Source organism: Cornus florida, unplaced genomic scaffold (assembly GCF_030987335.1).
Source record: "Cornus florida cultivar Cherokee Brave unplaced genomic scaffold, ASM3098733v1 CherokeeBrave_3.0.0_Hap2_Chr03, whole genome shotgun sequence".
Classification (NCBI taxonomy): Eukaryota; Viridiplantae; Streptophyta; class Magnoliopsida; order Cornales; family Cornaceae; genus Cornus; species Cornus florida.
This window is the reverse complement of record NW_026775573.1, coordinates 15085518-15112646: the sequence shown is the minus strand read 5'-3', so window position 1 is coordinate 15112646 and position 27129 is coordinate 15085518. Positions and strand designations below refer to the sequence as shown.

The 27129-nt window shown below is 35.2% G+C and overlaps 3 protein-coding genes and 1 pseudogene across 3 annotated transcripts; 2 read left to right on the top strand and 2 right to left on the bottom strand.

Moving 5' to 3' along the window:
• Nucleotides 1-107: 107 nt before the first annotated feature.
• Nucleotides 108-2290, bottom strand: LOC132301146 (bidirectional sugar transporter SWEET16-like; annotated as a pseudogene).
• A 1364-nt stretch (nucleotides 2291-3654) lies between these two features.
• Nucleotides 3655-12973, top strand: LOC132299641 (uncharacterized). The gene is made up of 8 exons (XM_059796390.1): nucleotides 3655-3811; nucleotides 8903-8984; nucleotides 9095-9162; nucleotides 9314-9411; nucleotides 11394-11530; nucleotides 11731-11798; nucleotides 12307-12370; nucleotides 12655-12973. The coding sequence occupies exons 1-8, from the start codon at nucleotides 3801-3803 to the stop codon at nucleotides 12670-12672; spliced, it is 546 nt and encodes a 181-aa protein (XP_059652373.1). The 5' UTR covers nucleotides 3655-3800; the 3' UTR covers nucleotides 12673-12973.
• Nucleotides 12974-13797: 824 nt separating this feature from the next.
• LOC132299640 (large ribosomal subunit protein eL18y-like) lies at nucleotides 13798-22561 on the top strand. The gene is made up of 5 exons (XM_059796389.1): nucleotides 13798-13944; nucleotides 14057-14146; nucleotides 14236-14364; nucleotides 14446-14628; nucleotides 22192-22561. Exons 1-5 carry the CDS (start codon nucleotides 13942-13944, stop codon nucleotides 22348-22350), a joined length of 564 nt encoding a protein of 187 aa, XP_059652372.1. The 5' UTR covers nucleotides 13798-13941; the 3' UTR covers nucleotides 22351-22561.
• Nucleotides 22562-23864: 1303 nt separating this feature from the next.
• Nucleotides 23865-26426, bottom strand: LOC132299638 (uncharacterized). The gene is made up of 3 exons (XM_059796388.1): nucleotides 25871-26426; nucleotides 24815-25059; nucleotides 23865-24352 (listed from the first exon to the last, which is right to left on the bottom strand). Exons 1-3 carry the CDS (start codon nucleotides 26384-26386, stop codon nucleotides 24106-24108), a joined length of 1008 nt encoding a protein of 335 aa, XP_059652371.1. The 5' UTR covers nucleotides 26387-26426; the 3' UTR covers nucleotides 23865-24105.
• Between the last annotated feature and the right edge of the window lie 703 nt (nucleotides 26427-27129).

Below are 27129 nucleotides of genomic sequence, written 5' to 3'. Positions count from 1 at the left end.
AAAAGAATTAAATTAAATAGATGATTAGTTCTCATTACAATTAAATTGATGAAGCATGCATGATTATTAGTTGCTAGAGGGCCTGCATGCATATCATGCTTCCAAAATCAAGGGTGAATATTCATGGCACTTCCATTTTCAACATGTCTTGATTGAGATGGACTCATAGTTAGTGTCCTCATGAATTTCCGAGTGCTGGTGTTTCGCGACATAGATGGCTCGGGTTGGCTTGTGACATTATTAATGTTGAGGCTCTGAGTTTTTCTCTTGTCTTCGTCGTCGTCTTCGTCAAAATCTTGCAATTTGATGCCTTCTTTAGTTATGCGAGCTGAGCCTTCTTCCATTGTGTACTCCATTGATTTTTCTGGTACTGGTGACTTATTCTTGTAGATGATATAGATGATCAGCTGGCATGCGCCTAACACAATTCCAACTGCATTTGGTACCTGAAATCACAATATATATATATATAGATAGATATATCAACAGTTGGATATTTTGTTTATGTTATGTTTTTGCATAGCATTCTTATATATTTCTTATGGTATGGGTAGAAAAAATGTTGTTTAGACAACCTTAAATAACCAACTATTAAATGGACGTGTTATACTAGAAATTAAACAAATATTAGTTTGTATTGCAATTTTCAGTTTTTATAAGTAGTCACTTTAATTCAAGTTGTTTCTATTAATATTTGCATTTCTATTGAGTTACTATAAATGGGGATTATAACGCAAGTCTACTAATTTTTTAATTTTTTTTTTAAAAAAAAACCCAAGCTTGTTCCATTAATGTTATAATTTTCAGGTTTCAGAAATTTTATTTCTGCAAATTATTAGGTCAAGATTTGATTTTTGGCATTCATTAAAAAACTACCCAAATCATGTTTGTTGAAAAGAAAATGGATGAGAGTGAAGAAATTAAATAGAGAAAACTTACAAGCACATAATAGTCTTTGAGGATCAATGCAAAAGTAAACCAAACCCCAGCATTGAGGAACAGGAAAAATGTGAGGAGAAATGGCATGTACTCTACACTCTTCGTCTTTATAACAATTCTCTGTTAAAAATTAAAAAAAAGAACAATTTTAAATTATTACTCAAAATATTAAAGTTGAATGAAATGATGACTTTAAAATCAATTAATAGAACATAATGAGATGAAATAGGTTAATTACCATGACTGATAGAGGTGCTGCATACATGCCTATGGTGACTGTTGCACACAGAACTCCGATCAAAGTACGCCGCGCTCCTCCTTCCAACACTACAAGAGTTATGACAATTACTGGTCCAAGAAACAACAAATTCAACACTGCCAACAAACCTAGAGATTTAACCTGACAAAAAAAAAAAAAAAAAACACATTGGCAAGTGATTTTCTAACATTAATAGCATTGTTAGAAATTGGACATGAATTTCAAAAACTATATATGACTAACTTAAACATTTCAAAGTTGAATTTAGACATGAAGCACCATTTGAGAGAGAGAGAGAGAGAGAGAGAGTTTTACCTTTTTATCCTTGGGAGCATATATTAGATATATAGTGACATAGATGAGCTGTGAAACAATACCAACACTGTTTACTGTTATAATCAGAAAACCGTCATCTGGGTCAAGAAATCCATAGAAAGTCCACAAACTTGTGCTCAATAGTGTAGTTATATATGGAAGTCCATCATAGTTCTCCACTGATTTCTTCTTTATCACTTGACAAAATGTTCCCCTAAAATACCCATTTATATATATATATATATATATATATATATATATATGTAATTAGGATTAAGATTAATTGGTAAATCATAAAGAAATTAATGAAATAATTAATAGTACACCCGAGCTTAATTATAGACCAATTAAATTATGCATACCAATCCAAGTTTGAGTATCAAATTTTGTTGCTTATTATTTATTATAAGCTAGAGTTCTACAGTTTCAGCAACATAAAACTCTTCTTGGTTAGTGTCGGATTCAAGCCCTGCCATGAGTTATTTGTGAAGTGTGTGTGAGTATTTACCTAATAATATACATATACGCGCGTGTGTATATATATATATATATATATATATATAACTATAGCATTTACTTATTTAAAGGTAAACTTACATTGGAGAAGCAAAAACAAGTATTGTCATTATATTGCCTGCAGAAAATAATGATGCAAAACATTTAAAAAAAAATTTATTCGAAAATATATATCTGATATTAGAGAATGAGGTATTGAAATTTCATAAGAGTGATGAGAGAAAAACCTAAAATGCCCATGATTAAATCAGAGGTGGCCATGGAATTAAAGTGAGGTTATTGAAGGATTGAAGTAAATATTGATGGTGGAGAACCAAAAATAGGAAGATGTTGGTGCCTATGTGGTATTGGTGACAATGAAAGTTAAGTGATGGTTTTATAGGGTTCCCAATGAATACCACTTGTTGGATGTTTATCACATAATAATAATAATTATTATTATTAGTATTAGTATTTTTTTCGAAGTTATTATTATTATTATTATTATTATTAATGGGAGTTTGTACTGATTTTGATTCCAGTTTAAGTAGCCAAGTACTCTTAATGTTCTTAATTTTGCCTTTTTAAGTAGTTTTGCATTTGTTACAAGAGTAAGTTTTGTCTTCCAAAACAACAGGACAAGGACAGTAAAATACTTTAATACACACATATATAATCTTAAAAAAATGATCTTTGTACCGACAAGGGATCGATCAACATGTTTCACTTGTTTTCCCAAACTGTTTCTCCAATCTTGTCTAAGTAGCAGATGTTGGTCCACAGAGTAATTGAGTGGATTATCTATGTGTGAAGTTTTTGACTAAGTATATGAAGCATGTAATGTTTTCCTACAATACAAAGAAAAGAATAAGATTCTAAAGAGATTTTTTAATTGGGTGAGATGCTCAATTCCATCTTGCCACCTCACCTACTGATATTTAAGTAATGATTTACATACCTAAATTTTTCTTACTTTTATTAAATTAAATAAGAGTTTAAATAAATTTGTATTGAATAAATATTTTGTCTTTTTAATATAAACAATAAAAATAATAAATAAACAATTTTGTAGGACAATTAGAGAGCGATATAGATTATTATACTATTATTATAAAAATTTATGCATAAACAAAATTTTATTTTAGAGATAAAGGGGTATAATTGTAAGTTTACAATTTCTTGTCTTTTTTGTATGACAATTTTTAGGAAAAATTAGGTGACTATAGTAAGTTATTTTCTCATAAAAATTTCATTACTATCCAAATTCTTACAAGATTAAAATAATTTTTATTTATTTCTCTTTCTTGTTATTTTCATCTAACTAAACTAAGTCTCGATTTTTTTTTTTCTACATGAATTCAGCAAGTTATATACAAAAAGAGGGTGATTTAAATGATTTTTATATCCAGTCTCGTAAAACAATGAGTAGCTCTATTTGGAAAATAAATATGAAGGACATGAGAATAAATTTTAGAAATAAAAGAAATCTTTAATTTTTTTACAAGTTTTCCAACTTGTCAGCAAATAAAATTTTGCTAACACGATTCCTTTCTTTACTTTCCTTTTCCCTTTTCCCTTTTCCTTTTCCTTTTCCTTTTCCTTTTCCTCGCAGTAATTTTAATTGAGGGCCCAAACACGGCTTTGTGTAAACCTGGAACACCCTTTATGGGACAAGTCGAATTGTGCAGTGCATAGCTTGATAACTACGCAGCACGGGTAATTAGTGAATCCATTTTGTTCCAAATCCGCTTCAGAAAATCCCTCTAAATTGTTCCTCTCTCAATCACTCAAAATGTTCAAGAAGTAAGTTCTACCTCTTCTTCCTCTCTCTAGAATTTCACATTCACGTGTTGATGACATTGTTTTTTCTCCATTCTCCCAGTTTTTGCTTGGGTCTTGGATTTATTATATTTTCGCTATTGAATGTTTTTTTGTTTGCTTTATGATATTCTTCAATGATTTGGTTCAAAACCCATATATGTTATTTGTTTATGTTTAGTTCTCTGATTGTATTTTATTTTATTTTTTTTCAAAATTTAGTGCTCTGATTGTTTGCTAAGAAAATAAGTAACCTTCACTGGTGCCTTAATTTATTATCAGGATTGATTGAGTTTAGGTATTTCAATATTTGGAATTCCAGAAACAATACAAGATGAAAGGTTTATACATTTTATTTTTCTAAACAAAATAAAGGTTATATAAGAGAGATGGGAGTTGGAAGTATAGTTTGGGACTTTGATTTTTAGGGTTCCAATTGTTGGTGATTTTGTAGTAAATCTTGGGCATTTTACTGGTTTGTTAGATTTTAGTACTATACAGCCGAAGGAAGTTTTGGGCATAGACAAAATAAGTTTGGCATGGCCAAGAGGCAAGAACCCATAGCAGGTACTTAAGAACATAGGTCGAAATGGATGAGAGAAGAGGGTGAATGAGAGGGAATACCATTAATTGCCACACTAACCAAAGAAAGAAATCTCAAATGCTGATTTGTTTTGTGATGCTCATCTCTCTACAGTATTGCATTCGCTTAAGTCATGGTAAAAACAGTCGATTCTCATGCATTAAACCTCCGGTTAGAGCAGTATAACTACGCTGGCAATCACTCTTTACATAGACTTTTACTAGTGGCATTATGACACTATAATTCTGGGTTGGAAGTAAATGAACCAATCATGTACTGTTAAATAAAGTTATTGCTGTTCCTAGGGCTGGAAGATGGAAAGCTAAACATAGTCCTAAAAACTATGAAGCGTGAAGGCTTTTAAGAGGAGTGGGGCATATCCAATGTCGGATACCAACACTCCAATACTTTGTAAACGCATCCATAATTTTTATTTTTTAAAAATTATTTCTTTTTTCAACCATGTATCTGATACTTCTCTAATACTTCAACCACATATATGATACTTCTAGGATACATTGATCACATATTTAACAAATTTCGAACATTAAAATGTAACTTTTACAACTATAATATCATAATATAATTGTTAAGAAAAGTTCGGAATTTCTTCAAAAAAGAGGTATTGAGATACATATCATGACTAATTTATTCATTGCTATACATATGTACATTAATATAATATATATTTACGCGAAGTGTCCTTGCCATAACTATATTCTATTTTAAAAGAATTTGTAGTATTGTGATGTCAGTATAGGGCCATGTCTGTATTTCGTATCTATCTACATGCTTCATAACCTGGCAATCAATCACTCAACTCATAAATTGATCTAAAGCAAAATATACTTTGTAAGTCCTAAACTATGGCAACCTTGCTATCTGATAGCCCTCTCTAATACGTAAAAAATGAATAGTGGAAGTATTGTTGTGTCATTCACCCATCATCTTGTACTCTCGAAACCCTTCATCCTTGTACCATGTCTTTGCTTTCAGACCTAACCATCTTCTTGATACTAGATCTCTTTTCACCCCCTGTATATTTTAATGTTGTTCTATTCTTAATACCTATTTGAGGACCCTTCGGAGTTTGGATCAGTGTCTTCGGTGTGTTGAATCTTATTCACTTTCCATCACATCCACCTTATCAAAATCCTCTTCGGACTTGGCCATAAATTCAACAACTTTCGCAGAGGCTTGCTTATCTAAAATTTGACTATTTTTCTCCACTAGTTGATAATTGTTACTTATATTTTCTTCTAGATAATCAGATTCATCCCCGTCCAGGATTGAATCGGTTTCTTTTACTATCAGGCCAAACTTGTTGAAACCCCTAGTTTTTGCAGTTTTCTTTATCCTTGACGAAACTTAAAATAAATAAACTAATTCGTTTTATTTATCCTTGGCAAAACGTAAAAATCATTCTCTTCCTTTCCCAATACAGTGGCTTTGTTACCACTCACTTTTCTAGTTTACCATCTTGCTTAAATTAAATCTTTCCACTCTCCTACAAGCATTTTATTTTTTCATAGAGACATCCATTCTCTACACTCCCTCCAGTGATCAGAACTAATTCGTTTTCTGACATTTTGAAATGGCCTTTATTGGCATCATCAGTTTGTCCAACACCTTGACCTGTTATTCTTGTTCTATGAGCAGTATTTTGAGCTTCACATGGTTTCGGTACTAGGTCTATCTGCTTAATTCAAATTGTAAATTCAAATTATGTGTTAACAATGAACAATCAACCTTCTCAACCTTGCATTGTGGAACTTTAATACCTCATGTATTCTCTAAATTTCACGACACGTACTTTGCAGTTTCATGAAGATCATATAGTCGAGTCAATTCTCCTCTGCTTAGGGGATCCAAGCGTACTCTCCACAAACTGTACCATTCATTTGTAGGTGAAATTATTGCCAACTTTTCCTGAAATAATTAAGGACCACAGTTGGTGTATATCATTCACAGTTCTTTTGGCTTTAACAATTTGATGGAGATTTTTTATTTTGTTTTGTTACTAGCTGACATTTTGTCATTTTAGCATATTTGTCGTGTCACATTCCATACAACTTGCTTATTGTGATATTATCCATGAATAACTTTCAATAATGACCACACTAAAATCCGTTGTAGCCACTTTAAAAAAGTGAAAAATAATGACTGCACTAAAAATTGAATCTCTCGATACAGATACATCAATTACCATTTTTATGCCACTCAAATCAATCTAACCTTCTTTTCATGCATTTCTCTCTTCATGTCAGTACAAATATGCAATTCCAAGATATTACAAACATGAAACAACTTCCAAGCCTCAGAACTGAACTTAGTTTGGTGCTGTGGGACAAGTGATTATCAACACTTTCCTACAAGCTATGACATTAACTTTGATGTGGACATCGGGGATGAGTGGTTTTCGGGACTGTTTGTTGGTTTGACTAAAGGTTGGTGGAGGCATTAAGTTTAGGGTTTTTTAAAAAGGTGTAGTGAATGTAAGAATTTTGGACTTCATTTAGCTAAAAGAATAGGAATTATGGGGGTGCTTTCGGTGCTTCTGATATATATATATATTTTAAATGATTTCTGGAATTGAAAGAATACGTAGATATATAGGTTGTGTGGATTGTGGGTGATGGAAGAACTACAAGTAAAATGGAGTTCCAATGGTATAGGGAAGTGGCATTAATGTAAGAAATCAAGGATCTGAAGATCACATATGAGTCTTTCTTGCTAAAATAACGTGTCTTAGTGTGCCTTGATATATGTAGGCCGCGAGAAAGACAACTTGGTGAACTTAGGCTTCAGCTGAGCTTAAAGAGTTCCTTGATAGGCGGAGTAAGGTAAATATCATTTTGAGAAAATTGACTATGCGGTTAAAGAGTGCGCAGTTGAACCACATACGGATATAGAGCCATGCAATTAGAGTGCGTAATGATCGATCTAGGATTTCCTTGCATGAAGTCAAATAATTTGTTGTGGTGGAGATAGCCCTTGCTTTCCCATTTGTTGAATCCGACGTTAACACACCACACTTGTTGACCATAGAATTGACGTGCATGAAGATCCAACATGCATCATGATTTAATGGAACATGTGCTTCATTTGGCTGTGTCCACATGCCAATTGGGGAATAGAGAATTGTCTCTTGGAAGAGTGCCATGTGGTTAGTTGTATGACTGTCACATGATCATTGTGACGTTGTCATGTGGCCAAATGCGAAGTCCTATGTAGGCTACCACTTTGGAGACACGTGTAGACATCCCATTTTGCCCTTAACTCTCATAGACCACCCTAACCAGGACGACTAGGATTTAAATAGTAAAGTTGGAACCTTAACCACCATGTTCAATTATTTAATTTATTGGATTTGTTTTCAAAATTCAGTTTTCACCGTCTATTTGCAAACATCAAGACAGCTAAACTCCAAACTGGTATGTGTTCTGAAGAGGCCTTACACTCCTACCTAGGATAACATTAGGTCCCTTTATGAGTACAAATATTGACTTTTTCAAAACTAACATTGAGCTACTATTTGAAGACCTCTGATGGTCAAAATAACATAATTTCCACTTTTCATATGAAATGACATTTAGGCCATCACAGGCCCAAAGACCTGACTTTCTAGTATTTAGTTTTGATGCCTATTTGAATATCTAGAGACATCCAGGCATTGACAGAAGCTAGTTCTGAACTTGCCCCACCATCCTCGCGAAATATTCTTCTCATCTGCCAGTTAAGTGCTTGACTTTGCACCCTCTAGCTTCAAATGCTCATTTGAAGGCATGCACAATTTTTTTTTTGTTGGGCAGTTGGCTTCAGAAATCTTCCTTAGTGTCTCGAATATTATTTTTTGAGTGTCATTTTTCTTTCTCTACCTTGTACCCTTTGCTAAGCCTGGGCTTGGCTCACCTGCTACATCTACCAATCGGCTATCGTAGCAAGCAACTCCAACGCCATCCCTATCGAAACCCTTTGTAGCTTAGATGCAGCAAAATCGAAGTAAATATTATGTGTTGGTGCCATGCCTGCTTTATTTGCGTGTTTAATATTATGTGTTGGTGCCATGCCTGCTTTATTTGTATGTTTATTCTTGGTTAATGCTGGCTTTTTGTTAGCAATCCATAAGTGATTAAGGTCTTTACTGCATGAAGGTCAATGCTTGGAGGGCCACATTCGTAGTGAGTCTGTTGTTTTATCTATTCTGTGATATTTGAAGTGGAAATACTGTACTTTTCCTATTGTAAGAATTTTTTGTGCATAATGCTAAGCTTGGGATCTTGTTGTATGCTAGCTTTCATTGATGGACATATTTATTGAATTTTGCCAGCTACTCTACCTACCTAGCGCTCCCTTCAATTTTGTATACTGTTTTTTTGTTTTTTTTTTTTTTTTTTTTTTTTTTTTTTTTTTTTAATATATATTTAACTATAGATTTATATTTATTGAATTTACTTTAGAATTTAATGTTTTTTAACAAAAATATTTTGTAGGTTCTCTTCCGAAGATGTGTCTGCACATAATCAAGTCAAGGCATCTGTGCAACGAAAAATTCGGCAAAGTATTGCAGAAGAGGTTTCAATTACTAGTAGCAATTCTATTTTCTTTATTCTTGTTCACTTTATAAATGAGAGCTTTTAGTCTGGAATTATTTGGTATTTGATACATCTTTGCTTCTGTTGCAGTACCCAGGACTGGAACCAGTATTGGAGGATTTGCTTCCAAAAAAGTCCCCTCTCATTGTTGTGAAATGGTTCTCAATGATTTATTTGCTTTGATGTTTTCTCTACTGCTTCCAAATTTTATTGTATTTGATATTTACCTGTAATTTTTCACAGTGGTATACTTTAATAATATCTTAATTATGCTTTTGACAAACTTTTTTTTTTTCCCTGTCTTTTTAGTCAAAACCATCTAAATATGGTCGTGGTTAACAACGTGCCTCTGTTTTTCAATGTACGTGATGGACCTTATATGCCTACACTTCGACTTCTTCATCAATGTAAGTATTGTTTGATGGTTTATGTCTTGCCTTATTTATGCAACATCATCTCAAAGTGTCTGTGTGTATGTTTCCACATGCACTGGCGTGTGTTTAAATTGATTCTTGTGGTTTTTATGTTATGATGCGATGCATTCTCTGGATTATTTTTTCTACTCTCATGTGATAATTATAAACTTGCAAAAGAATTAAAAAAAAAAAAAAAAAGGGGGTGGGGGGAGGGGGTTGAGAAAGAAGAAGAAAAAGTACCAACATTTTTATAAAAATAAGAGTTGTACATAAAGAGTCTTGAACTTGTAAGAGTGGTCCTCTTAATTTACCTCTTTTTTTTTTTTTGGTAGGAAAAAAAATTGCAGTTGTAAGTAAAGAGTCTTGAACTTATAAGATCGATGCGAGGACTCGACTCCTAAACATGCATTTCCCTTCTATGATTGATATATTGATTATAAACACTAATAGATTAATGCAACTATACAATATCAACACATAAATAAATGTGTATGGACAAAATCAGGCATTACATGGGGGCGTGATTCTTTTATATGTATGGTTGGGCAGCATTTAAGAACTATGATAGTAGCAGTCCCTTGACTCGAACTAAGGGTAGGGGCCGCTATTGATGAGGTATATAAGAGGGTGTGAGAACTGGAAAAAGAAAATAAGGTGCTACTGTTATGGGATATGTTGGTGCAGGTGCAGTAGATAAAATATGTAGCAAATGTGTGAATTACAATATAATATTTGATAAAGTAGTACAATGATGGAAACTGGTCAGCAAGGAATCAACCTAACATTCATCGTCAATTATAATTAAAAGGGATGGCACGAGCTGGGAGTCTTTCTACTATGAAGGGATATGAGGTTTGGAAGTAGGAACAGTTACAAGTTGACTCGTCAATATCTGACATGTCTTTGACAGAGTATGTCTTAGATGCTTCCAGACAAATACCCTACATGATCTGGATATGTCTAGTTAAAATTAAAATTTTAATTTTAGTTTCGGGAAAATGCGCTCTTCTTATTGAACACTACCGATTTGTGATGTATGAAACTCGGACGTTGGATTTGACTTTCTTGTAGCATGGAAAAATGTACAATTGCAAGAAAATATAAATGCAAGGCTTTTATTTAAAAAAACATGATATAGGAACTTTTTATCAATTAAGTTATATGACTAGGAGAAGATTCGTCTTAATTTTATATGTACATATACATGTATATATCCACATGCAATCGGACATACACATGCTATGTCCTGTTTATTTTCATTGTGACAGGGAAATAATTGATTATTACTTATAAAAAAAAATGATTATTATGATTCATATATTATAAATTTAGTAGTCATTGAATATTAGATTTAGCTGTCAACTATCATAAAATAGTGTTCTACATAATATATTTTTTATATTTATTTGTTGTTGTGACTTCACCATCTCCGTGACCAACTTCTTTAAGAGTTGTCGTGTTGTCCATGCTTCATAGTGTCCCTGTCCCAAACCTGCCTGGTTGCTCACTTTCATACCATTGTCCAAACCGTAGCTCCATATTAATTTTTCATTGAAAGAAATCTGATATTTATCGTACATTTCTACATGACAAAGATGGAAAGTTTATTTAATACAACAGTGTGCTTGGCAAAATATGAGTCCTACAGAAAGTTGTTGACACATGAAAGGTGTAAGAATAGGTATGTCTTGTATCAAATCTGTGTCTAGCTTTTCTGTCCATGCAAAACAGCATAGAGAGGTATTTTGAAGCTCTTCCCAGATGAATAAAGGACTTCACAAGATTTTGTTTTAGGGGTGGGATGCCTTCTATGATGTTTAGGTTTGTGAAGACGTTATTAAGATTAGAAGTTCTTCAGTTATTTATTTCATTGCCCACAATTTTCCATCTTTTGAGTGAACCAGATCCTTTTGAAATCTAATTCTTAAAATTCTATATGTATGCCATGCATTTATCTCTTTTGCAATTTTCAGATCCGAATATAATGAAAAAACTGCAAGTTGATAGGGGTGCAATAAAATTTGTCCTTGCTGGTGCTAACATAATGTGTCCTGGGCTTACTTCTCCTGGTGGTGTCTTGGATGATGAAGTGGCTGAAGAAACTCCCGTGGTACGAATTATAACCACTACCATATCATACTGCTGTACTTACAATTTGTTTTATAAAGTTATTGTGTTATTGTGATATAGTGCCATTATTGGAGTATTAGTTCCTTTCCTGTTCTAATATGTTCTTAAAATAGTATGGGATGAAATTGTTGTAGTTCATTTTACCACTTCATTGTCTGATGTAGACCTAAATTTTATCAGGCCATCATGGCTGAAGGAAAGCAACATGCCCTTGCTATTGGTTTTACAAAAATGTCAGCAAAAGATATGTAAGTACCTTCATTTATAAATAGTTGATATTTTCTGATTTATCATAAATTACCTTCTTGGTGGACATTGTTCATTATGCTCCTCAAATATACATGAATTAGTTTTTTTTTTTTTTTTTCATTATCATTTAAACAAGGTTAACATTTTCTTTGGTGACTTAAATAAGGAACAATTTGTCTTTACAAGACCATATATCCAGGATTTTTTTCCCCCGATAAGTAATACTAAACATCAAGGATTATGATTAAAATTCTATTAGAAAAGAATTTCATTAAGGTGATGGCATAAGCACATCATCAGCTCATCCTGTTAAAGATTCTTTAGTTTAGTGGTTTCACGTGATTAATTGCAATAGAAATTTCAAAAATGGAACTAACAGCTTGTGGATTTTATTAATATCTTCTTCATTTTGCATGTATGACTTCGTTCTCCTTCAATACCGATTAAATCATGTACGATGTAAATATATGCTTCTTTGTAACCACATAAATAATTTCCTCATTGCAGAAGGGCAATCAACAAGGGAATTGGTGTGGATAACATGCATTATCTTAATGATGGCCTTTGGAAGGTATTTCATGCTCAATCCTTTTGCCTCTTTTTTACTATTATTTTTTATTTAATTCATTGCTTATTTGTTTCTCTTGAAGCGTTCAATTTCCTTTTTCTTTTTAATAGATTGCTTAACAAGCATGTTCATAGTGTGTGAAAGACACTTGGTGTCCTTTGGGATGTCTTTTCATTTATTCAGACATGTTTGTGTATCATATTGGATATTATTCACAAGGTATCCCTAGAAACAGTGCAATTCATGAATATTTCACCTCTCTGAGTAACTTGTGTCTTCATTTGTAGATGGAGCGTCTAGATTGAATAGGTGCCTTGAGCAACTGCAGTACAATTCGTGCAATATAAAGAAGAAGATATCGCCGGAAATATATTCTCATCCTCGTGCAACAGTTTTCGAGCTAAAGGATTTCCACCCGGTCCTTTCCTCATCCTTTTTCTACAAGCAACATTTTCTCTTTCCGTTCCTTCATTTTTATATGGAGGGCACTTGACAATCATTCAAGTTGAGTTTCTGGGTATTTTGTGTTACATTCAATATGTAAGATACTAAGCATTTGAACCATATGGGTAATGAAATTTGATAGTTCAAACTGGATTTTGTTTATCTTGTAAATTGGTCCAGTCTTGATATAATTTGTTAGAAGCAATGCAATTACCTAACTTTACTTACAGAATCCGTACACCAGTTTCATCAAGGTTGGATATAGAATCCGAAATTCGGGCTGACTGTGTTATGTGAGTGGGAACATAAAAACAGTCGGATGCGTCTTATTTTCGGACAGTGTATCACTGAATCATTACTTTTATAAAAAAGGGTATACAGAAACAAAGTCATAGTGATTACATCTTTGTTCATTTGATGTCACATTGATAGTGTTGCAACCATTTCATGTGTTGTAAATTGACTTTAAATTTCTCATTCCTTACACAACTTTTGAGTTGAGTTTGGAATTTGGAAGTAAATAATTTCAGCGGCCAAAATAAAAAGTGAATAATTTATTATGAGCCAAAGAAATAAAATTTGCAAAATGGAACAGTGAAAACCCTTTAATTGTTAAACACAATTCAACTCATTTAATTCATTTAATTGATTTTAAACTTGTTCTTGAAATTAAATTCGAATTTAAACTCAATCTGAGATTAAGATTCAGATTATTATTGAGATGGATAAAAACTGATTATAAATCTGAATAAGTTACAAATAATCTTTGTTCTTGTGAGTAAGAGTTGAGTAAAAAGTACAAGTTCTTTAAGTTTGATGTATATATTTGGCAAATAAATATATATATATATATATATTTCGAGTCCAATTTCACGATTATTAAAGCCGAGACATGGGCTGAGCCCAACCCAACTACTTAGAGGTATTGGACCCATCATCAGACGAAACACGTGTACGTCCTGAGATTTAGATCCATGAGAGACAATAGACCTCAGAAACAGAAAGTAGTCCTCTAAATTCTCTAAAAACCCTAATCGCATTTGGCTGCAGAGCGTCGTCACAGAGACCAGTGCACCTCTTTCATCGATAATCGAGGAGGCAGGCGCAGCTACAACAACTACTCATCAACAATGGTTCTCTCTCTCTCTCTCTCTCTCTCTCTCTCTCTATACGTATATACCTTATCTATATGTATCTATTCTCTCTTTCTCTGTCTAAAACTTCATTCATTTTCACTTCCAAAAGGGGATCGATCTTGTCGCTGGTGGGAAGAGCAAGAAGACCAAGCGTACAGCACCCAAATCTGATGATATTTACCTCAAACTTCTCGTTAAGGTCTGAATAATCTTCTTCCTCTCACTATATATATGTATATATAGATATATATTATTGATGGCTTGAATTGATGGTTGTATCATGAACAGTTGTACCGTTTTCTGGTGCGGAGGACTGGAAGCAAGTTCAACGCAGTGATACTGAAGCGTCTGTTCATGAGCAAGGTCAACAAGGCTCCACTTTCTCTGTCGAGATTGATCCGCTTCACAAAGGGAAAGGTCAGTGATTGTCTCTGTACATGAGATTTTTGTTTTTGAATTGTGGATTTGTTTGAATTCTGTGTGGTTTGATGTGTTTAGGAGGGAAAAATTGCTGTGGTTGTGGGGACTGTTACTGATGATATTCGGATTGACAAAGTTCCGGCGTTGAAGGTGACTGCGCTGCGGTTTACTGAAACCGCAAGGGCGAGGATTGAGAAGGCTGGCGGAGAGTGCCTGACGTTTGACCAGCTTGCTCTCAGAGCTCCACTGGGACAGAACACGGTATTGGGTTCTAACACCATTACTTGTTTTGGTTGTTAAATTTTAATGCTTTCTAATTGAGTGATTGGTGTGTTTCTAAATCTGTCATGAACTAGTTGTGACTAGTTTGATGAATTGATTGTTTGAACTGTCTTGTGTAGGGTATACATAGTGTTAGCACTGTATAGATCTGAAAAGATTATACTAGAAACAGTGCAGCTTTGTGCAAAGTTGAAAAGTTTTTTTGTTATCTATTAATTGCTTGTCATATGCTCAGCTAATTATTTTTTGTTATCTATTAATTGTTTGTCATATGCTCAGCTCATTATAAGTATTAGCTGGACATAGTTAGCAATTGTTTATATAAAATTGCTAGTGTATCACCTTAAATTTTTTAAAATGGAAATGCTTTGGAAGTGACTTATGTGGGTTTGTCTATTCAGAATGAAATGAATTTGAATTGGTTAATTAAAATATATTTAAAACTGTAATTTTGATGTCGCAATAATAGGTTTTTAGAGTTGGCAGTCTGGTACAACAGGTATATGTATCTAATCTAGCAATTCGTGTTGGCGGTCTGGCAATTCGTGTTGGCGGTCATAACCGTGTCGAGTCCACCTATGAGTATTCTGCCAAATAGGTCAATCTGAACATGACCCGACGACTCGTTTAAGGGACCCTCAACATGATCACAACCCGTTTATTAAATGGGTGACAGAATATTACCTGTGTAACTTGTCTAATAAACGGGTCAAGTAATGACACAACTCGTTTCACTATCTATATAACCCGCTGAACTTAAATGGGCCATATGACCCATTTATCAACTCAAGTATAAACTAGGGCTGGGCAAAAAATTTGTGAATCCGTGAATCCGATCCGATCCGATCTGATCCTTACGGATCGGATCAGATTGCTAAACCCACGGATCGGTGGTGGGTTCAAAAAATGTGAATCCGTAGTTCACGGATCAGATTACGGATTATCCTGTCAAAAATTCGATCCGATCCGTGGCTAATCCGTATATATATATATATATATATATATATATATTATACAATATAATTAATTATTTATTACTTTGGGAGTTGACCAGTGGATCACCGACAGATTTGTAGAGCAAAGAGAAATCAGAAAAACAATTCATTAAGCACACATAGCTATTAGCCTAGCTATTAGCTTCATCTTTTCAGTGTTAGAACAAGTCCCTAGGAATTGAATCTGATATAATCTTTAAGCATCTGGATCTAAAATAAGCATCTGGAGACCACAGTGTTGCTTGGAATTGAACAAGTCCTCTCTCGAGAGGGAGATCACAGCGAACCAAGGTCACATGGCTAGTGAAGAGTCCGTCGCATCGGTTTGAATTTCTTTCGGATTTAGGGTTCGGTTGCGACCGAAGAAATCAGAGACTACCAACAGTTGATTGTTCTTGTTCTCGTTGATGATGAATCGATGAGATTGAGAATGATTTGAAGAAGAAAATCAATGTGATGGAAAGGTCTGGGTCTCATTTGGTGATGATGATGATGATGAGAGAGAGTCGAAGAAGAAAGAATGACCCTAAGAAGAGATCGGAGAAGAAGAAAATCGGTGGATTAGACGCATGCGAAAAGACTGCGTAACCACATGAACCCTAAGAGGAGATTGGAGAAGAAAATGGAGATGGAGATGAAGATGAGATCCGTGGATTGGATCCGATCCGATCCGTTATTTCACGGATTCGATCCGATCCGATCCGATCCGTAGGCTAACAGATTGGTGGCGGATTCAAAATCTCCCAATCCGTTGCGAGCGGATCAGATTAGAATTTATATCTAATCCGATCCGATCCGATCCCATCCGATCCGTGGTCACCCCTAGTATAAATTGCAAATATAATGGAAAAAATTGAGATAATGGATTACTAAATTCTTGAAAATAGAATAATACAATTACAAAAAAGGCCAAACACAAAATCCATATTTGATTTATATTGAAATTATAGAAATGTCAATAGTTATTGGTTAAAATAGATTATGAGTTAATCGGGTTGACGGCACATGAATATGACATGATTAATTAAATGGCTCTAATCGAGTAAAACGGGTTCAACTCCAAAACACGAACATGACACGATTAGTTAAACGGGTTGGCACAATTATGACACAAACATGTTTAGGACCCGTTTGGCATGTGCTTTGTTTTTGGCTAAACAAAAACAGTGTTTTTGCTGTATGAGTGTTTTGGGAAAAAATCTGAAGCGCGCTTGGGAAAAATGTTTTGCTGTGGAAATGTCGGAAACAGAAACATGCACAGTTATGGTTTTAGGCCATGAACAGTTGTCAAAACAAGAAAAAACATCTTTTTGGCGTTTTGATTTTGGGCCATTATTCATGAAGTGTTTTTAGCATTGTATAAAATAAAATAAGGTCGCACCAAACATTCTTCTGTTGCCAAAATCGACATCGTTGCAGCCAAAAAAAAAAAAAAAAAAAATAGCATAAACAAAACGCATGCCAAATGGAGCTTTAAGGTAAACGCAAACCTGCTAACTTCGTGCAGGTATTGTTCACATTGCACTCCCCCCGTACTCTCGATTTTCAAAACGCACCTTTTATTTTATCCACGTCCTGAGAAGTCTAAATCCAACTCCACACCTCACCAAATCATCAATAGAAAACTTAGTATCTTCTTCTCAAAACAAACAAGAAGGCAAAAAAAAATGACTTCGCATCAACATGCTCTAGAATTTCTTGGGCATTCCTGCAATGTTATATGTTGTGAAATTTCTCATTGTGTAAGTGCATCTTTCCTTCCAATTGCAATTATTGTCAAGGCAAACATGCACATTCTTTTTACACCACTTTCGCTATAGAATGCATTTCATGATGTTCAATATAATCTCTCACCTTCTTGAATAGTGGCTATGCTTCGGCTTCCGATAAGACTCCAATTTGGAAGTTCTCACTTTTAGGAATCCTCCTTTCTTTGCGCACATCTTGTTGCCGAAAGGTCAGTAAAATTTTATAACCATTGGTACGATCATTGATAGCTGATGATCCTATGTCCTCCAAGTTAATTTGATCATTCCAAACGTCATCTACCATTACAAGGATCTTCATATAATTTTTCAATCTATTGCATAGTTGACCCTTTCTTGCATCAGCCTCTTTATCTAATGTCAGATGCAAAGCTTCTGTAAGTTTTTATTGAATTTATTTCAAATTTGGATTTGTGGCGATAACAGTCTCAACAATCTCTTTAAAAATTCCTTCTTTCAATTGGGTGACGATATTGCTAGTAATGTTGTGGGAACGGTGTTGGAGCTGATCAGACACCACTTGTACGCATCCATCGGTTGTCAATTTGGTTATATGGTTCACTAAAGAAAAACATTAAAGATTTTGTAGATGAAATTGACAGACTTGTTCTTGCGAAGGGAAGTGTTGAGACAATGTGCAGCCTTGGACAATGCTGAATTCATTCAGGATGATGTTTCGGAGTGGCTGACGAATATCTAGAGCATGGACAACCATGGAAAATGGTGCCTAGACAAGCTAGGAGGGTGTCTATGAAAGGGGCAACACTTGCAAGTTTCCCTATTAGATCAAAAAAGAACAAGAAAACAAGAATAGATTACATGAAGGCAAAGAAAATCTCAAGTGTCTTGATGTTTGCTCATGGTATTGGTTGGCCAAGGAAGGGGAAAAGAAGATTGATTGATGTTACTAAGCTTATAATCTTTTTTTATGAGATCGCTGAGACCGAGAATTTAAATTTTAAAGACTTACAGAAGTTATGAATCTGACATTAGATAAAGAGATTGAAGATGCGAGAAAGTCTTGCTACGCAATAGGTTGAAAAATGTTAAGACAATTCTTGTAATGGTAGATGACGTTTGTAATGATCAAATTAAGTTGGAGGCATAGGATTTCCAGTTATGAATGATCATATTAGGGGTTGCAAAATTTTACTGACCTCCCGGTGACAAGAGACGCGCAAAGAGATGAGGGTTCCTGAAGATGAAAGCTTTCAAATTGGAATCTTATCGGAATCTGACACATGGTCTCTATTCGAGAAGAATGTGGGAGATTCAATCAAACATCATGAAATGCGTTCTGTAACAAAAGCAGTGTGGAAAGAATGTGCACGTTTACCCTTGGTAATACTTGTTAGAGGAACACCAAAGAGTAAGCAGGTATGGGAAAATGCACTTACACAATTGAGAAATTTCACAGCAGATAACATTGCAAGAATGCTTGGGGAACTCTATTCACATACAGAATTGAGTTCCAACTATCTAGAGCCTGTTGATGCGAAGTCAATTTTTCTGCTTTGTTGCTTGTTCTGAAATGATAATGAGATTTTTATTGATAATTTTGTGAGGTGTGGAGTTGGATTGAGGCATCTCCGAGTTGTGGATAAAATGAAAGGAGCGTTAGAAAACCTTGGGTATGAAGAGTGCGCAAAGCGGACAATATTTACACATGGTGGGTGGGTCCTGACATATGGTATCAAAGGCACTAGAAATGGGGGAAGCGTGCACAAGGGTCCTGACATATGGTATTAGAGGCACTAGAAATGGGGGAAGCGTGCACAAGTCCATAAGGGCCACGCTAGTGAGGACGTTGGGTCCCAAGATGGAGGGGGTGATTGTGACACCCCGCATCACCTGGTGGAAGAGGTTGTTACATGTGTGGACATCTCCAATTGTTTAGATACGTTTTGAAAACCGTTGGCACGGACAATGTTCTAAGCATACAATATCTACACAAGGTGGGAGAGTTTTGACAATGAGTAAATATATTATGTATTTAAAATATTGAAAGGAATTTATGTATACCTAAATAATTGTATTCAGAAATTGATGTTTGAGAAGATGAGCGAAGAACTCGTGAGCCCCCAAAATATGAGGAAGCCACTTGTTAAAATTTAAAATATCAATATTGAAGGGTTCTGGGTCTTGATTCATATCCTTTTGCCACTAAAATAAACTGACCTTGTGAGATTTGTCCCAATTTCAAATTGTAGAGTGGGTGAAGAATCTTTTGGAATGGTGGGATCAGTTGTATGGCTGGCTATCCTTGCCTTATCTGGCACGGTGAGTTAATTGGTAACTTGATCAAGGTTAACTGAGCAGAGTGGACTCAATCGGATGGTTGTTGCGTGTTTTACACAGGCATTAATTGGTTGGCTAAGTGTTGCAGATGGGGAATTATAAGTTCCATTACATGATTTAAGCAAATGAGCATGTTCCTTTGACAGCCATCAAATTATAACAAATTATTAAAATTGCAACATTTAAATTTTAAACCTTTAATTAATATTTAATTGCCTTTAGTGACTTTTTTTTTTTTTTTTTTTAAAGGGTGCCCTGGTAGGATGTATAAAATGATGGATTAGGGAATTGATAAATGAAGGGTGAAAAACCTTTTTATTTGCATCCCGGAGTGAAAAATTAAAGGAAAAAGTAAATGAGTTTCTCATATCTCTTGCAAACTTTGTGTATTCTAAATTGTTTTAAGAATATTTAAATAAAGGCTGATACACGCAGTGTGTAGAAATATTGAGGGAGTACGATTGGGTACAAACCTAACTTTTGGTGTTATTTGCACGAAGTGGATACTCTCAAATTTGAACTTGCATTCTCACCCTTGGCAGCTTGCTTTACTAAGCAATGGCTTCCAAATTATTTGAATAATCTTACTAGTGAAAAAAAATATTTGAATAGTTTAGTTGATGAAATAACAAATAATTTTTTCATTATCAAATTGCCAAAATTGATAAATTGTGCATGTAGACAATACCATGGATGTGTCTTGAGCATCTTGCATGTTATGATACATTCAAAGAGGAACTCATATTTACTATGTGACTCATGGTTTATTTGATATGTTTTGTATTCTTACAATGCATGTCAGATGGAGGAGCGGTGGCTATTCTTTTTTTCATTATCTTATGATTCTTATCTTTCTTGTATGTAATTAATTCATGGAGTTGATGATTTTCCAGTTCTCCTTTCATCTTCACATATATATAGATTTACTGATGATACATTGGCTCTTGTTTGTGAGTTTTTGGTTTTTAAAAACGATGTCAATACCTGTGTTACCCAGACTCGGGTATGGGTGTCGGACACGGGTGCGTGTCTAGAGGTCGGATTCATCAGTTCATCAAATTAAGGGACACAGGGACTCGGTTAAAAAGTGTCCAATATCTAGACACGGGTACTTGGACACTTCTATAAATGAAAATTGTATAAAATTTTAATGCATGAGTCATCATTTTTCTAATAAATATATATATATTTTTTTTCGGAAGGTGAATAAAAAATAAATATTAACCAGCTTTCATGCCATAGCTGTATCTCTTATTTATGTTAGCTATACCTTTTGAATACCATTTGAAAGAAATATGCCAGATGTTTTTTAAATTTGTTTAAGAAAAAGTAACCATTAGTTACAGCTAATGAGTATTGTATTTTTGTAAGTAAATATATACTATTACTTTTTATTAGTTAGAGCAGTAATTATTGGCTTACAGCTGTAACCCATTACACAGCTGGATCCCATTAACTAAAATGTTATGTCCACCATGGACAAGTGGCACCGTAAAAATAGAAAAAGCATTAAGAGATAGCTGGCGGAGACGCATCTTCAACCTTTGAAGAACTAACACCATCGTCAATGGCAGCCTACCCCTTTCGTTTTTTGAACCAGCTTTCTAGCACCATCATCAATGGCAGCCGTGTCCGGTAGACAAGTGAGGAGTCCCACTCGTATCCGGTGTCTGTGTCAGCATCGTGTCGTGTCGACACGGACACTTCACCGGTTCTGGCTAGTCCGGTAGCATAGGTCAATACTAGTCTTTATCAAGATATTTTGGACTGACTGAGAACATTTGAGAAGTTTATTTAACCTAGCTGTGTTAAAGGTTATTGTTGGTGCATTGATGCAAATTGGATGTCTCCTTGAATATTCATTTGATGCTCGAGATATCTCTTTAGTAGAGTAAAACTTTAGGATGTGCATATTGAAGTTACCAAAAATAAACCGGGCCTTGTATGGACTAATTCAATGGGCCCAAAGCTGGGAAAGGTCATCAGCCCACACGCAGAATGGACCAGTGAGCCCAATAGTCATTAAGACTACGTTAAAGCCCAACCACAAGAGGAGGTTTGAAAGAATCCTCCTCAATATACGGCCCAAATGAAAGACTGACTCGAAATCAGCCCCAGTAGAGAGAGTTTTAGGAGGAAGGTTCTAGAATGATTGTATATGTCTACAAATAGTAGCAAAAGAAAAGGGATTGGATTGTTTGAAGTGTATGAAAATATCTTTCTGTTACTTCACATATATTTTGGAGGAGCATGCATTGCGGAATGTTCCTTCTGAATCTATGTTGATTGTTTATAGTGATATTAAATTAGATTATGCTAATTTTTTCTTTCCTGAAGGTGGTGACAAATATTTCACAAATTTGTGAATAACTGTCATGAAATGCAGATTTGCCTGCAAATGTAACGTATTGTTTGTCAAAAAGAAATCATACAGAAGGATGAGAGGTCTAATTTTGATATGTTCTGCTGGGTGAATAATGCAGGTTCTCCTCAGAGGTCCAAAGAATGCTCGTGAGGCTGTGAAGCACTTCGGCAAGGCTCCTGGTGTGCCACACAGTCACACCAAACCATATGTGAGGTCAAAGGGGAGGAAGTTTGAGAGGGCTCGAGGAAGGAGGAACAGCAGGGGATTTAGGGTTTGAGTTATTTGCATGCTTTATTTTGAGGCAGATTTATTGTTACAATGTTGGCAATCCAAATTTTGCAAGACACATAGATATCTGTATCAGTTGCTTATGTTTGTTTTTTGTTTCTCTGAGATTTTCTTGAACTAATAGTAACTTGGATTAATCAACGTGTGGCTTTAAGAAGCAAGAAGATTATCTATTGTTAGAAAGTGGTATGTTTGGTTTATTTTTATATCCGTATGTTGCATATCGTTGTGATTGAATAATGGTTGGAGGGACTATTGTGAGGATGTTGCAGATGAATTACTAGTAATTCATGGAGTCATTGAACTGAATAGGTTATCAATCTGCGGCAGAATCATTTTTGTGGTTTTTGAGCAGGAAGGTTATTGACTTGCAACGGTTATCTGCCACATTGAAAAATGCCAAGGTTTTAAGTTTTTTACTGGTCACAAACTCTCGTTTATTTTGCTCCCATGGAAACTTGAATGGTCAACTGTTTATTTTAGAAGGTGAGGAAGTATAAGTTTTTACTTGTCAAGTGGATGAAGTGTGAAAGGATGTTAAATTATTAGGTAAAATACTCTCCTCTGAGCTTGGGCAGACACTAAGTTTGTTCCTTGTACCATTTTGTGAGCCAAAAGAAGGTTGGAAATCAAGTGTGTGCCTTGTCTCTTGTGCCTTTCAATTAACCTTTGTGTGACCAAGTGCCAGAATAAGGTGAAAATTCTGAACCTTTGTGACACCATCCATGGTGGTTTCTTTGAGGTCCATTGTGTCACTTGATCTGTGTTTGCCCTGCAAATTGAGGTCATGGATATGGGTTTGTGGAGACGAAAATGGGAATTGGGGTTCTTGATGTGTTGAAGAATGAAATGAGAGGCAATGAAGTAGTTGTATATTAGAGAGAGTACATGTTAGTATTATGAATCAAGTCAATGATATTTAAGTGAATGTGTGAATAGGATGGTGGTCATGCCATAGCAGAATTATGGCAACTATGTCATTATACAAAGAAGCAAAATAAAAAAAAATAAAAAAATTAATGGTTATGACCTTTAATTAAGTAGAGGTACACTGACCAAATCTCATAGAAACGGATAAGGATTCTCTCCTGCGCAGGGGAGATCCTACACACAGAATCTAATAGCTGAGATTGAATTGATAAATAGAACCTATTAGTGCTATGCAATTTTAACCACTGAATTCACTGGAGATGGTCCTTGTCCCATATAAACCAATAGAGTAATTAATTAGGTCAAACCTATGGGAGGTCCTAAATCATCCAAAACAAAAACCACATGCACAAAGGATATTGGATTCAAAGGATCTTCCAAAACTTGTTTTTGCCATGGATGGTATCTAACAATTCTGATTCCATATAGGTCTGAACCTCTGCTACTATGGTATCACAAGTGTAGTTTATCAGCTATAATTTCGTTACCAAATGTATTATTTCACCAATTTGTAATGATGGTCGGAGTGAATACTGCATCTGTGCATTTCTAATGTTCCAATGACTACTGATATTGAAAGAAAAGGAGGTTTTTTTTTCACTGTAAAACACAACCATACACATGTTCCAACATTGATTCAACAGAAGTTGCAAAAACTACATCCTTTATTTCTTAGCCTTCCAAGGATCTGAGATGTTATCTACAGCCAGTTTACACTAACAGACACTCTTCATCGAGACACAATCGACGTACGAATTCACACTAGACTTGATAGGAACGGAAACACACAGCACAAGAAGTTCAAATGGGCAGTTCAAAACTTCTTGATGAAATCATGAATGTGATTGTTAACTTCCTTTGCTCTTTCCTGGTTGATGAAGTGACCAGCTCCTTCTATTATGACAACTTCCTCCAACAATGGCACATCTTTCTTGAAACCACCATTGTGTATGTATTCCTTCATCCCTGGTGTGGTATATATCATGTCTACATCACCCACAATAAATTTCACTGGCACTTCAACTTGCACTCCTGTCCATGGTGCCGTGAGCTCCCAATTTCTGCAATGAATAGAAAAGAACAATGTATAAGATTTCTTTGTCATAGTTCTTTCGTTTCATTTAATGCAAAAATAAGTGTTGAGACGAGCCTTGGTACAACGGTAAGGCTGCTCAATTTTGACCCGGAGATCATGGATTCAAACACAAGAAAAAAAGAAAATAGTGGCAGACATAAAACTGTTTTAGAAGATCTTGTTAGACAATACTTTTAGGCGTATTAGTTTGGCCGAATTGTCTGACCTATTACTACCACCAGATGTATTAAAGCATGTCTCTGGGTGTAAGTTTATAAGTGATTCGGTCAGACCATTGGAGTTACAAAAAGTTTTTTTTTTAGAGGGCAGTCATGTATAACTATGCACGCAACTGACAACCCTGATGTGACACGCACCAGTGCTATAAAAAAATAGCGTCTCTGTACGCGGAGGTAAGACAATAAGATTAAGGACAGGCAGTACTTACAAATCGAGAGCTCGGTAGTAGTTCAACCCTCCGGTGAAGCCCTTGTGATCATATTTGTTGGTGTAATATTTGAGGTCTGATTCTGAAAACCAGAATGGCAACTTAGTAGGAGTGTTGGGAGAGATTCCGAAAGCGTTCCCTTTAGGCAGCAAGCATGGTGGACCTGGTTTTCGATCTGTTAAGATTTTCTTGATCACTTCTGCTGTTCCACACTTTGCTATCTCATCTTCAATCTCTCCAGGTTCCTACAATATTACATAACTATTTTCATGTGCACCAATTGATAGATAATTGAAAACTCAAGCTATGTAATTCAATTTAGTAGTTCATGTTGTAGATCTTATAACAAACAGCAAGTAAAACAAAAATGTAGTGGAAATTATTATTCCTATATATGGGGAAACTCTAAAACCATAAAATGTTAGATTAGTTGAAACAATTTTCACTATATTATAATCATAATTAGGTTCAAGTTGTACGTCCTCTTACAAGATAAAAGATTGAGAATTTAACTTCCCAATGAAACAAATGAGTACGAATAAGTAAAGAAAGACTTAAATTCTCCCCGATAGTTTCCTAGAAATTCACCACGACGATTTGGTGAATCTCACTATTATAAACAAAATTAAATCAGTAGTAAGTATAATAAAAAATTGAAAAAAAACGTGAATGGAGAGGATTTTAATCCACGTAAGCCTTCGAAGGGTCTTTCATTGTTGGCCCCCTCCCCCATCAAACAGCAACAAACAAAAGTATTTAATTTCCTTAAAAAAAGTAGGATTGGTGTAAAATGGTAATTAGATTTAGAGTTTTGCAACCCAAAATTTAGGAAAGAACACAATCAACCAATCACATCCCTTCACCATAATTAGTTAATAACCACTTCCCCTTTGTTACGACCAGGATCACTCAAACGTGTGATCGTGTCAGACGTGTGAGTGACTGCGGCCGTCTCTGTTGCAGAGCAAGAGGAATGCAACTTCATTCAACTAATTAATTAAAACTAAACATGACCAAAGTTAGTTAAATGCCTAGAAATTTAGAAACAAAATTAACCTGAAATCTGCACATATAATAATCATCTCCAAAGAAAGCTTTCATGCCCTCTATGGGCTTCATCTTAGGATGCCTAGGCCGAAATGGCAAGGTGAGTGACACCAAGGCCTTGACTCTATCAGGCCGAAACAAGCACAAGTACCATGCAACCATACAGCCCCAGTCATGTCCCACCACAAACACTTGATCCACTCCCAGAGTGTCGATGAGGCCGACGATGTCGCCGACCACGTGGTGGCTCGTGTAGGCGGCGGCGGAGGCTGGAGCGTCGGTGTCTCCGAAGCCGCGGAGGTCCGGAGCAACGGCACGGAAGCCGAGGGCGGCGAAGGCTAGAATCTGGTGGCGCCAGGTGTACCACAGCTCAGGGAAGCCGTGGAGGAAGAGCAGCACTGGGCCTTGGCCTTTCTCGGCTACGTGCATGGTTATGCCGTTCACGTTTACCATCTTGTGCTCTATTCCATCCATCTCTGTAGTTTTCCCATTGCCGTTCATCATCTTGTGCCCTATTCCATTCATCTCTCTCTCTCACGAGTCTCACACACACAAACACACTATCTCTCTGTGAACTTACTTGCAAAATGTACTAGAAGGTGGTCACTATATATAAAGTGTGATGATGGGAACTTGGGACCTATGCTTTGGCCTTCCATTTTTTACTAGTATATTTTTCTCTTCACTCATTTTTTAATCTCTCTTTTTTTCCAAGAAAAAGAAAGAAAAAAAAAAAAAAAAAGGCTCACACCATTTTATTGAAACTTAAACCCTCACCTCTCAAAATGAAATAGAGAAAATACGATAAATTATTACATGGTCTGGATTTGAGATTCTCGGCAATCACAACTCGATAAAGTTGTCATATTTGCTAATGTGTCAAGTTATCATTGGCTGGAACCATATAATAATTTTTTTTAAAAATATTATTAGGTTAAAACCCTTTAGTTATTAACTATAAGATAGAGAAGCCAGATTAGGGTTTTAGAAGGGAAAACATACAACGAACTGCAGCATTTCATTACAATTGTTATGAGAGGGCTCCATGCTTTTTTGCTCTGATCTTGCACAATATTCAAACCCTAAAAGATTTTTATTTTTTTTTGATAAACGGGGTGTCGGGGGGTTCGCCTTGACTAATCAACGGGACCTTGCAAAACAACATCTTTATATGAATCGAATAAAGTTTGAATTATGTTTGGGGTTGTGGTCTCTAAAGAATTGATCGTTCGCACTCGAAAGGATTCGAATTTGAGAAAAAATATTTC